At 41.5% G+C, this 13102-nt stretch overlaps 1 protein-coding gene across 1 annotated transcript in view; it reads left to right on the top strand.

Annotated features, from left to right (window-relative positions):
* The window catches only part of Slc9a9 (solute carrier family 9 member A9), a 631054-nt gene that overhangs the window by 2652 nt on the left and 615300 nt on the right, over nt 1–13102 (top strand). The window contains exon 2 of the mRNA XM_004663627.3: nt 10793–10995. Within this exon, the coding sequence (XP_004663684.1) occupies nt 10793–10995 (203 nt within the window). The remainder of the gene's footprint in view (nt 1–10792; nt 10996–13102) is intronic.

The following is a 13102-nucleotide window of genomic DNA, read 5'->3' as shown; positions in this document are numbered from 1 at the left end:
AGTGTGTGGATGCCCTAATGTGCCCATTCTCTCTCTCTCCCTCTCTCTCTCCATCTCTGCCTCTTTCTCTCAAATAAATAAATAAAAATAATTAAAATAATTAAAAAAGGAGCAATAGCAAAACAGTATGAAGACATACACATATTAAATTACTAGAAGTCTGAATATCTTTGAGTTGTCTTGAACTGTGTAAATCAATGAAAAGACTGATATTTTAGTATGTTTAATTTAGTATGTTTTGTTGTCTGAGACAATAAGGTCATAATTTAAGGGATTCTATTCAAACCCCTTCATTTTGAAGTGAGAGAAACTGAATCCCAGAGATGTAGAATAACTTCCCCAAAGTGGACAGCCACTTGTAAGGTTCAGGAGTGGTGACTAAGGACTATGGAGACAACTCTGAGGCAAAGATGCAAGTTTTTATTAGGGGGTGGCAGGAACATGAGCTGCCAAGACTGACTCTCAAGAGCGGAGCTGTCAACTTGGGATTGCAGGTAGTGGGTTATATCAGTTGGGGGAAGATGAGGAAGGGGGAAGTATAAGAAGATTTCTTTAGGGGAGATCTAAGATAGCTAGGGTGTGACACTAGACCAGTAACCAGAACACCTGGGAGATAAGGGGGCAAGGAAACCTAGAGCTGGGGTCATTGTTAGGCAAAGAAGGGGTAATGGTTGGGGGGGGTTCCTTGAAGAATGTGAATGATACACTCCATGGTATATGTCTTTGGTGGTGCCATTTTGGGGAAGCCCATCTTGACTTAACACCTCCCATGATAAAGTCTGTGTGCTTTCACTCCTTTCAATTTCACTCATTTCTATGTGACAGTAAGGTTTTTGTTTGTTTTATAATCTAGTTTCTGAAAACAGTTCATTTGCATAGCCTTGGTAACTTACACTTCATCACTGAGGACATAAATGTTATATACAAAATGTAAATTAGGGAATTTCTGTCAGTGACACAAAGAAATAATCAACCTATAACAGGAAAACAGGAACTCCAATACGCACTTCTTCATTATAAGTAGAAGTAGATGCAAAGCGCATCAAATGCAAATATATGTCAATGATCTTAGAATCGTAGACTAGAAAAAAGCCTTAGAGAACTTAAGTCCAAATCTTCATTTTGCAGAGGAAGAAAGTCTTGAATGCAGGTCATGTAATTAGTTAGCTGCTGAGCTAGGATTCAACATCTGTCTTTTCAGCAATCATGCTGAGACATTTAGACATAAGAATGTTCCTCCAGTGATGCCAGGAGGGACAGTGAGTGTGCATCTAGATGCACCCTGCTGCTATTTACACTTTCAAGAGGGATGGCTACATTCTCCTCTCCAGGTGGCCAAACAAGCTGACATTCCAGGATAAAACTAAGCAGATCCCTTTTCCAGTGGAGGGTGGTTTCTGTAGGAGGTCTGCTAAGGACACAGTGATGACCAGTGAGAAGGGAAGCAACAAAGCTATGCTTAACATGTAGAGCTCTGAGGAGACTCAAAACTCATCCAAGCAGAAAACCAGAGGCTGCTAAGAGCTCAACACTGAAGGACACTGAAGGCTCGGGATCATTTGAAGGAGGGGGCCAAAAGATTGTAAGACACAGTGTGGGAAGATGTATTCAGAGGCTTGTCCCCTACCCCAGAGACTGAGTGGTGCATTCATGATCCCATGGTGAATAATTCCACTGAGGAGAACCCTTAGTGAAGTGGGGGCTGGGGAGAGGGGACATAGAGGGCAATCCAGTGGGAATGTGACCAATTTGCAATATGTCCATATATTAAAGTTCTCAAAAAATAAGATTTATGTTTCCTTCCTTCCTTTTCTCCCTTTCCTCCTCTCTTCCTCTTCTTCCTCTTCCTTTTCCTTCTCTCTCTTCTCCCTTCCTTCCTCCCTTCTTCCCTCTTCCTTCCTCCTTCCCTACCTCCCTTCTTTCTCTCTCTTCTTCCTCTTCCTTCTCTCTCTTTCTCCCTCCCTCTTTCTCTCTCTCTCTTTCTTTCTTTCCTAAGGTGAGCATTTGAGAGCTGGCTGTAAGTCATTTCTATCCTATAAGCAGGCAGGCCAGGAAACCCTTCAGACTTAGCTGCTATGTTTTTTCATGCCGATCAGTGAATTCCTCTTGCTGCCTCTGATTGTGGCTCTTGTGCTATCCACTGCTGACCCCTGTATTGAGAATAACTACTTTTCAATCACCAAATTTCTGTAACGCCTCAGCCCATCTATCTGCCACCTGCTTCTCTGCTGGCATTCTGGTGACCTGTGCCAAATGTCCCTTCGAAGACTTAATAGATGTTGATACATTTAATTAGTATGCTTGGGAATCCAGTTTAAAAAATTCTAGGGATCGGAGGCTTAGAAAATGAGCAGTTAGAAGAAAATGAGGGGCAAGTGACCCAGCAGAATGTATAACTACTTTTTTATAGTTACTGTTAGAAATAATTTTCAAGTTGTTAACCTTAAAATATCACATGTGGGGTTGTAGAGACTGAAAAGTAGCCCATATGTCCATCAGCATATCTTTGTATTGACTGAAAATAAACCTGATATTCCAAATACAAGTAATTCCTAGTACAAAAAATTAGCTTTTGTCTAATTATTAAGGGTCACAGGATGATTTTAAAAATTAGCAGTATTATTGCAACAATATTTTTGCTTCGCCAGGCATAGTAGTAGGTAATTGTCTCTCATGACATTCTATGGCTCTCATTATTTTAAAATGGAAAGATAAAGCCATGATGATATTCATTTATACTGGACTAAAAGCCTAAATGAGTATTAATGGTCAGAGTATTGATTGACAGCAGCTGGTGCACTTAGCGCTGCTCACTTTGGGTCTTATGTTCCCTGCTTGATGTTCATAAAGCTCACTGCTCCTTGCTTCCTGATGGTATTAAGAATTCTATTACATATCACTGGGGTAGTCCCATATTGCAAGACATTTATAATATCATGCATTTGAGTGTTGGGATTCAGTTTAGGGACACAGCACTTTAAACCTTTTAGAATTCTGCTTTTCATTTCAAGATAAGAGGCAGTCTCTGAACTAATGAGTACATGTACAAGTTTTGCTCATAATTTACTAGGGAGAAAGTGAATTTCAAATTATAAAGAGTAGATCAGAGGTCATTAATCTAAGTCATATCAAAGTGGTTTCTGACTCTATACAAGTATTCTTAGCTAAAGTTTAGTAGAAAAATTTAGTTCATCAATAGTAAGTTTGTCCAGATTCAAAGAAAATAGTTACAAAGTCATCTTTGCTAAAAGTCTTCTTCCCAGCCCTTTTCCAAGGCCCCTTGGCTGAGACTGGGCTGCTGAACATGGCACATCTCTACCCTACTGATGAAATTTTATTCTCTTTCTGTTTAGCCCACACCCCTCACTGCCAGGCCCTCGGGTGATGCTCGTCACTGCTTACCCCTCTCTGTAAGGTCTTTCAGAGCACGTCACTAGCATTTTTTTTTTTTTCTGAGAGAGTTCATTTACTGTTTTGATTTACTGAAACAAAATATTCCATCAAATTACCTAGGCAAATTCAGGCAGCAGAAATATATAACATGTTCATTTCTTCAAGAGGTCTCAAATCAGTTTTACAAGGCAATAAAATGATACACACACAGAGACACACACACACACTATATCATTTAAGTGATTCACTTCACTAGTTTAACTGGACAGGCTTTGTAGAGAATCAGTGATGCTCCCTGTGATACTTAAACTTTTTAAACTTGATGAGGTATTTTGGGGAGTAGTTATATGTATTACTTTGAATAAATGCCTTAATTTCTGGCCTTAGTTTGGTCATCTGTAAAGTAGGGAGGAAATAAACAGATATCACTTAAGCTCATTTCCTTCAAAATTTAGTCCACAACTGGCTTCCAGTCAGGTGACCTCTAGTCACTCCAGCTGAAAGCCATAGCTTTAGCCCAAGAACCTAATAGCCAATGATGACATTTGTTCCTTTCTCCTAGAGAAGATCTTTATTTACAGATTTACTTTTTTGTTTATCACTAGTTATTAAATACTAATGATTTTATTGACCATTTTTATACATGCACATATCTTGATCATAATCTCCATCCCTGTTACCTTCCCTTGTTCCCCCTTCCCACGTTTCCACTGAATTCTTTCTTGCTCCCAACTAGTCCCTCTTCTACATGGATGTCTTTTTCTCTAGTGGGTATGTGTATGACCACCTGAGTATAATTTGGGTCACCTGCATGATTCCTTATGAGAGCATGTGTAACTTATCAGTGCTACCCCAGTGCAACAATTGCCTCCAACCCCTCATCCCCTGCCCAGCAACCATTAGCTGCCAATAAGTCCTCGCAGAAGGATAGGGGCCTCATGCGCTCCTCTATCATCCATGATGGAGTGTTGATGGTTCCAATGCAGTGCAGGTGTTCTGATGGCAAGGCAGTAACTATGAGGTCATGAATGAAATATTCATATTCTAGACAGGGTTTTAGCATTATTTTACCTCTCAATTCTATTTCTTCTGCTCTGACTTTTAAACGTGTGCTTAGTGCATCAGATTGAATTTCCTGTTGGAAAGGTAAGGTATGAATGCTATTGTCAGGGCAGGGAGAGATGCCTATGTAAGGGGGAGGGGCAGAGGGTTGTAGGTACCTTGTTCATGAAAGCAGAGTAGCTCTGCTTCCATTTGAAGGGACTTCAGGAAGGGCTGTTAGGAATCGGAGCTTGGTCTCATCTTTTGTGTAGGAAGTTTGATTTTAAGAGCATCACAGATCTTGATAAGAGTTTTCACGTTGTAAGGTGTTTCCAAAATAAGAATGAACTGAAAGAATCAAATCAAAGGTACTTTTCTCTAAATAATTATTTTTGCATGTGTGTAATATTATGCATATATGTATTCATATGTCTGTAGACACTTGTGTGCGTGTGTGCATGTGTGTGTGTGTGTGTGTGCATATGAATAAGAGGACAACCTTGGGTATCATTCCTCAAGAGCATCTTTTCTTGAGACAGAGTCTCTCCTTGCCCCAGAGCTCATCCCTAGCGATCCTCCTGTCTCTACCTCCCCTGCACTAGGACTACAAACATAGCACCACACCCAACACTTCTACACCAGTTCTAGAGATGGAATTCAGGTTCTCTTGTCTGCAAATACTTGAGCAAGCACTTTACCAGCTTAGCCATCTTTGTAGCAAGAACGTTTTGGAAAGTGAGAGATCTCAGATTCATGTTGCGATCTCATTAAACTATGCTCATGTGCTCAGGGGAGGTATGCTGAGAGCGGGGTCAGTTTAGTTTCTCTCTTACTGAAGCCTCAGAAATTTACTGTGCAGAGAAGAAGGGGGAAACCTGGTGGATCAATAGTGTCAAAGTGCATCATGTCATGTAGTGGGAGCTATAGAATGAGGGAGAAGGATGAGGTCACCCTGGAAACATCAGGGCTGTAGTTACAAAGGTCCTCTTGAAAGGTCTGTCATTCTGGTTTAAAATACCTTCAATACTTTGGGGAGGGAGTGTGAATTTATGTGAGTCATGTGAAATGGGCTTTCATTGACTTTGATGGGATTTAGACTCTGGACGAGATTGAAGTGAGAATCCTGAGTTTTGTGTCTGGGCCCTCCAAATTCAGAAAACTGAGGTAAGTGTAACCCTGGGGAGTCTGGTGGAATGTATTCTCATGGAAGCTGCTGTCTTGCTGGACAGTGCTTCTAGCAAAGTTGAAGCCTGGTGACTAGCAATGTGCTGACCCACCAAGACATACTGGAGCAGAAACCCTGGGGTGCAGCCCAGCATCCTGTGTTTTCACAAACTTTCAGGCTTATTCTGAAGCATCAATGCTCACCAACTTCTTCAGCAGGAAAAAAGCTGAGCATATAATCTAGTTTCTAATTTCAACTCTGTGTTCTTCCATTTTTTTCATTTTTTCACATTTGGGTGAAGTGGGGGATCAAGATACCACTTTACTTTACTGGAGAGTTCCTGACCCCACACTTTACTGTCTATAACACTGTTATGTATTTACTGCTGGTATGAGAGTAATAGACTGTTTTGTGTAAACATTATGAAGTAAGAAATTGTTTAGTCAATACATGTCCCATTAGATATTCTAATCTGTATTTCTCTGACAACTTCTTAAGGTGATTCCAAGGAAGGATCTTAGTTATAAATTAGCTGGAGGCTAAAGTAGTTTCTAGAGAACATAACTATAATACTATGTCAGAAACAAACAAAGAAACAAACCAGTTATTGAACCCTGAGCCCTGCCCTGACTGACACAGGTGTGATAAGGACTTTCATGACTCAGCACTGATTGGTTCAGCAGCCTATTTTTAAGGACCCAGGTCCTTCCTTTGCTCCTCTCCATTCTGCTCAGTGCTCACTCGCCACTGACTCCAACTTTGGTCTGGCAAGTAGGTGGGGAGGTAGTTCCTGCCATTCTAGCCATACCTGGTAGTATTCTGAGAGAGAATACTGTGCTTGCTCTCTCCCTATCTTTCCTGTCCCTCCCTTTCTCTGCCAAACCTTTCTCAGGCCCCCTAGAGGGGTTCCCTTCACTTCTCCTTGACTAGAATAGAATGATGTACATATTCTAAAGTCAATTGTCAGCAAGGGAAATGGGAACTTCCTTGTAGATGAATGTGAGTGTGACATCAACTTACCCTCCACACGTGGCTGGGTAGGGAGGGGTAGGCAGCTGAAAAAAATCAGGACATCTGGGCACAGTTGTGCATGCATATTATCCCAGCTACTGTCAAGGGATCAAAGAGAAGATCATGAATCTGAAGGCAACTTGGGCTATACAGTGAGAATCTATCTCAAAAAACAAAACAAAATGTTTTGAAGAGTTTGGTTCAGTGGGTAAGGGCACTTGCCATGTAAGCATGAGAGCCCAAAAGGGCCTGATTTACCATGAGTTTGATTCCCTAGCACCCACATAAACAGCTGAGAATGGCCATGCGCATCTATGACGTTAGTGTTGTTTGGAGCAGAGACTGGAGAATTGTTGGGGCTCACTGGTCTGCCAGTCTGGCAGTAGAAATGGCAGCTTTATGTTCACCGTCAGACTTTGTGCAGATGAGTGATAAAGGAAGAAGGCCTCCACACATTCTTGCAACTGTGTACACACATGCACACACATGCATGACCCATACACGTGCAACATACAACTGTGCAATAAACCAAACCAAACACAAACAAAGCAAACCATTTGTTACTGAGGAAGGGGAAAGAGATGTTGATTGGCCACCACAAGTTTCTGATGAACTTATCTAGTAGAAATGTAATATACAGTGTCTAGGAATTCACCTGCTTGCTTTAGGGAAGGGGTGATGTCACCACTCAATACATTAAGTGAAACTACAAAACTCAGCTCTCCGACGGTCTTCACTACACTTGATTAGCTTCAGTTCTTCTCCTGCCACACAGCGCTTAAGCACGCACGCTGTGACGGTCCATGAGACACACACGGTCATCGCCAGGGAAGCGCCATTCCTACAGAATGGAATCCCAGTGGATGGAGCTAGAGTCCTGTCAGGCTCTGGAGCTCTGTGTGGAACAGCGTGTAAACAGGAAAACTGGAACCCTTCTGCATCATGAACAGTATTCTGTCATTGTTTTCACTTAATATTTTTTAAAATTAATGCCTCATCCATATCCCTTTAAAAAAAAAAACCTTGTTAACAAAATGTCTCTTAATCATGTAAAGTGACTTCAAAAAGATGTGGGGGAGTTGACTCTGAACTTCAGGATTGTCATAATGAGACACTTATTGAACCCTATTATCAGAGGGAATTAGGATCACATGATTGGACAGGAGAACAGAGGCTGATAGAGTTCCAATATTCTAATGTTTTAAGGATAAGCGTATTTTGTAATAACTTTTCTGACTCCCACAAGCCTCAGAGAAACATCTTACATGTCTGTGGCATGCAAGAAGGATGAAGAATGAGACAGTAAAGTTTTCTCTTTTGGTTTTCTGTGTGAATAATGATGCCAGAGTCAGTCCAGAAAAGCAAGGCTCTTGTTTCCAAATGTTCCTTGGTGTGAGTACTTCTTAGGATCTTTCCTCCTTCTTTTATCTTCCTTCCTGCCTGCCTGCCTTCCTCTCTTCCCCTCTCCCTTCCTTCCTGTTTTTCTTTCCTTCTACTTTTTCTTTTTTGCTTTGCTTTTGAGGTAGGGCTTCATGTATCTTTGGCTGACCTTGAACTCCTGATCCTCCTGCCTCCCAAGGACTGGGATCACAAGTATGAACTACAACCCATGAAACATCATAATTCATACTCTGGCAAACATCCTGATGTCAGCTGCATGTCACACATCTGCTAGATAGCAGCTATATAGCTTCTCAAGGACAAAAACGCTTGCATTGCTGCATGAGATGTGGTGCCTGCCTCTTCTCTCCTGAGTAGCTTTCCTTTTAAAACATTTTTATTTATTTGCAAGGAGAAGGAGAGAGAAACCAAGAGAAAGAGAGAGAGAGAACGGGTGCACCAAGACCCCCTAACATTGCAAACAAACTCTAGACACATGCGCCACTCAGTTCATCTGGTTTCATGTGGACTGAGGAATCAAACCCAGGCTGTTAGGCCTTTAAAGCAAGCACCTTTAACTGTGGAGCCATCTCTCCAGCACCTGAGGGGTTTTCTTATAGGCATTCAGTGTGTGGTGGTAGGGTATTGTGTATTCAAGCCATCATCCTTGAGTATATTTTCATGTTCATAAAGGTTATGATTCAATATGTCTATTGTAGATGAGTGGGCCAAACACTGAAGTGAGAGCAAATCAGATAGGAAATGTTCCCAAAAGATATTTGGTGATTTGTTTTCTTTCTTACTTTAATCAGCTCTACATATTGTTGTCATGGTAGTAATTATTGCATGAAAATCTAATTCATTTATTCTCCTGTCTAAAATCCTTTGCTAGTTCTCATTACCACTAGACTAAAAATCAGCCTCTTAGCAAATCAGAGGTGTTTCAGACCCTCCCTGCTCTTCCCTCCCCCTCCGGGTATTGCCTTTCTCTTCCACTAATGACTCTCTAAATGCAAAGCCTCTTTGTCTTTAGATTATTACTTGTGAGTTTGAACATAGAAACCCCAATATGTCAGTGACTTTATTCAAAGGAAGTTAATTTTCTGCTCATAATCTCCCATGCAGGCATTCCTGATGGCTAGATGGCCGCCTCCTCCTGGTTTCTCCAGGACCCATGTTCCATCAGGCCAGTGACTATCTGTCTTTAGAGTTTTTGATTTCTCCCCATCCAATGATTAAGGGGTGGGGGAGGGGAAGCACCTGCAGTTTTAGTGCCATAGCCCAAAAATGACACACGCCATATCTGCTTATATTCTATTGATGTGAGCTGACCAGGTACAAGACAGCCAGGAAGCAGTGCTTGGCTGAGGAACCACTTCCCACTGACACCTGCAGTTGTGTAGAGAGCTTAGCCCCAGGCATACCCTCCGCTGCCTGTAATGCCCCTTGCCACCCACAGGGGCATCCCAGATACCAGAACACTCTCTGACTCAGCTCATGGAGACAATTCTCATGTGAGTATGCATAGCTCACCGTCTCCTCTCTCTAGCTTGATGCTCCCCAGGTGTTGAAGCACACCCCATACTATGTCCTACCTTGAACTCTGGAAGGGCTGATGGGACTTTATTCTTATTTTAAACCTATAACTGTCTGGAATGCACTATGTAATTCAAAATACCATGTTAAAGAAATGAAATGTTGGTCTGGGTATGGTGGAACATGCCTATAATCTCAGCACTTGGGAAGCAGAGTTAGAAGGATCAGGAGTTCAAGACCATCCTTGGCCATATCATGAGACTGAAGTCAGCATGGGCTGCATGAGGCCCTATCAAAAAAACAAAAAGAAAAGAAAAAAACTGACAAAACACAAGTCAGATAAAACAGAAAAAATGAAAGCAAATGAAACATTATTAGATGATTGGGTCCATAAGAGAGGTCAAACCGCAAAACTTGAGGTCTTAGATAGCAAGTTGAGGGTGATTTCTGCCCAAATACACACATCAATCCCAAATTTAAATTGAGGGTTATTTTAAGCCTTTGGTAATTTTTTTAAATTTTTTGTTAACAAATCCATATTTTAAAATGTCATAGTTATCTTACTATCATGACTATTCCAATGGATTTTATAAACTTAAAACCAAAGTGTGTCACATGTGTTCAACAACTCAAGAAAGGAATGTACCATTAGAAGGCGCATGGCTCTAAGTAAGCAGATCCTTGACCAAAACGATCTGAAAATTAGAGAACGTAGCGTTCACCACAGAAGAGTTTAGAATTAGAGTAAGCTGACTCCGGTGGCTCTGAGATTTCATTCAGGACTTGAAGCATATCTGTGTCTTGGGACTGTGCCCAGGCCATCTGTCAGCCAAAGTGGAGAGAACATCGCAGTGTTCTTGCTCTTGTGAAGAGAATAGAGCATCACCTCCCAGCCATGAGATGGAAAGGAAGGCTTCCTTAAGTGGGAAGGGATGTGCTGCCCTGGGGTCTCCCAGGGAAATCTCTCTTCTGACCAGCAGGCTATTCTGAGTTAACCACAGAGCAATGGTTCTCTTGAAGCTCTTGAATGAATAGAGGAGGTAGATACTCTCCATGGGACTCTAGGCGGAACACTGAAGCAGTAGGTCCTGCTGCCCTTTAATAGCACATTGTATTGAGTTGGCCTCTATGAGTGAAGAGTCTTTAAAATCAAGTGATGACTCAACTCCTTCTCTCTAGAGGTTCCAAATCAGATGCTGAAAGTCACTCAACAGTGGACACTTTTGAGTGCCTCCTTTTAGTACAATTGTTTCTTCTTTATCCTAGGTCTCATCATGGGTTTAATTCTACGCTATGCTACAGCACCCACTGATACTGAGAGTGGAACAGTCTATGACTGTGGACCACTGTCCTTCAGCCCATCCACTCTGCTGGTGAACATCACTGACCAGGTGTATGAATACAAGTACAAGCGAGAAATCAGCCAGCACAACATCAGCCCGCACCAGGGCAACGCCATCCTGGAAAAGGTGAGGAGCCCATCTGCTCATTTGGGTCTGCTTTTCATAAGTACATTATGCACACACTTCTGCATGTGATGGACATGAACTCAGTGGTGCAACACTGGGGTATTTAGTTCTAAGGGGTCAAAACTCTGAATTATACTCTTATAAGCCTTTGCTTTTCAGTATTTTTTCCTAAAATTTGGGAAAGGTTTTTAATGTAATTCTTTGGCAAGCAACAACTCTATTGATTTTTTAAAATATTTATTTGGGAGTGAGAGAATGGGCATGCCAAGACCTCCAGGCAAACTCCAGATGCATGTGTCACTTTGTGCATCTGGCTTATGTGGGCCTTGGGGAATCAAACATGGGTCCTTTGGCTTTGCAGGCATGTGCCTTAACTACTAAGCCATCTCCCCAGCCCTCTATTAATTTTTAAAAAGAGAACTTCCCACAATTCTGTCTTTCTTGAGATGCACTCCAGCTGTCACATGTGTTTTCATTGTCCTTATACATTGCCAGCTGGCTGCTTGGTTCAAATCTCCCTGAAGCCAGAGGGAAAATAGAAGAATGAAAAAGTTTTCACTTGTCAACCTGGATTTGGGATGGCTTTTGGCTGCCAAGAAAACGTCGGCACTTGGCTGTTTATAAACACATGGGCCTGTAGTTAATTCTAGAGGTCTAGACTTCATCAGTCTTGCCAAGGAAGTTTAGTTAGAAAAAATAAAAATTGTAAAATCAGTCACCTTTAAAAGAAATATTGTAGGGGCTCGGGAGACGGTTCAATAGATAAGAGCATTTGTGAGGCAGGCATGAGGACCCAAGTCCTATTCCTAGCACCAGGCATGGTCATGCCTGCCTGGAGCCCCAGAGCTGCCAGGGGCAGAGACAGCATGGTTGCTGAGGCTCCCTGGTCAGCCAGTAAGTTCCAGGTTCAGCGAGAGAGCCTGTCTCAAGAAAATCAGGTGGAAGCATGAGAGCGACATCCACCTCTGGCCTCTGCTCACATGTTCACTGGGCCCATACATCTACACACACGCGCACGCACACACATCACACATACTATACACATGGCCAAAACAATGTTGTAAAGCTGGAGATGCCACTATGTGATAGCATACTTGCCTAGCACATATTCTGGTTCAACCCCCAGAAACACACACATGCACATACACACACACATACACAATATTACTAAAATTCTGTGAACAGCTTTGGCTGCTATGGGTACTAGTAGGAGAATATCTTCTGTCCACAGGGCTCAGTGAGGAATTTGGTGAAATTACCTTTTGAGGTACCGGTGTATCCTTTTGGGCAGAGCTGAGAACTCCCTGACATAGCAGAGTACATTTGACAGAGTACAGTCTTCTTAAGCAAGCACACATTTCTTTTCTATTTTGAGAGATTTGGGGCAGTAAAACCGGATCCTTGGTCTGTCATTTTCTCCTGATGAGTGTGCAGACTTTTTTTTTTTTTACATTATCTTCCACAAGTACATTTCTAGATTAACTTCCTCATAGAACTTGGCTAGAATCCAAGAAAGTCATAATATTAATCTAAATCAGACATAGCTAGTGAAATAGTATATTCTGAAATAAATAGGAACAATTTCTATGTTTTAGGTTTGTATGATTTTTTCTATGTGATTCTCTTTATTCTTATGGATAATAGAAAATTATCTACTCAGAAATAATTTTAAATAATTTTGTTAAAAACATAGGATATCAATTAAAATGTATAGTTCAATTTTACTTTTTTCAGAGATAAGGCTTTACTGTGTAGCCCAATCTAGCCATGAATTCTATGTGTAGCTTGGGCAAGCCTCAAGCCCATAGTCTTACTGCCTCAGACTTACTGCCTCAGTGTTGGAATTACAACTGCATGCATGCACACCGGGTCAGTTTTGGTTTTGATCAGTACCTGGATGTAAATTTTTTCTCTTCTCACTCCCCTACCCACTTTGTCTACTTTTACATAGCTCTACTACTCGAGACAAGTTGGCTCTCCAAAGATGCTATAGTTATTCCTGTTGCTATAGCAATTTTGTTCTATAACATTTCCCAATAAACCCCAGTTAAGGAACTTTGATACAGTATTACTGACACATTAATTGCTTCACCAGCAGCAAGCCTCA

The sequence above is a fragment of the Jaculus jaculus genome, chromosome 17 (assembly GCF_020740685.1).
Source record: "Jaculus jaculus isolate mJacJac1 chromosome 17, mJacJac1.mat.Y.cur, whole genome shotgun sequence".
Classification (NCBI taxonomy): Eukaryota; Metazoa; Chordata; class Mammalia; order Rodentia; family Dipodidae; genus Jaculus; species Jaculus jaculus.
Note: the sequence above shows the minus strand (reverse complement) of the source record. Positions and strands in the feature narration are given on the sequence as shown.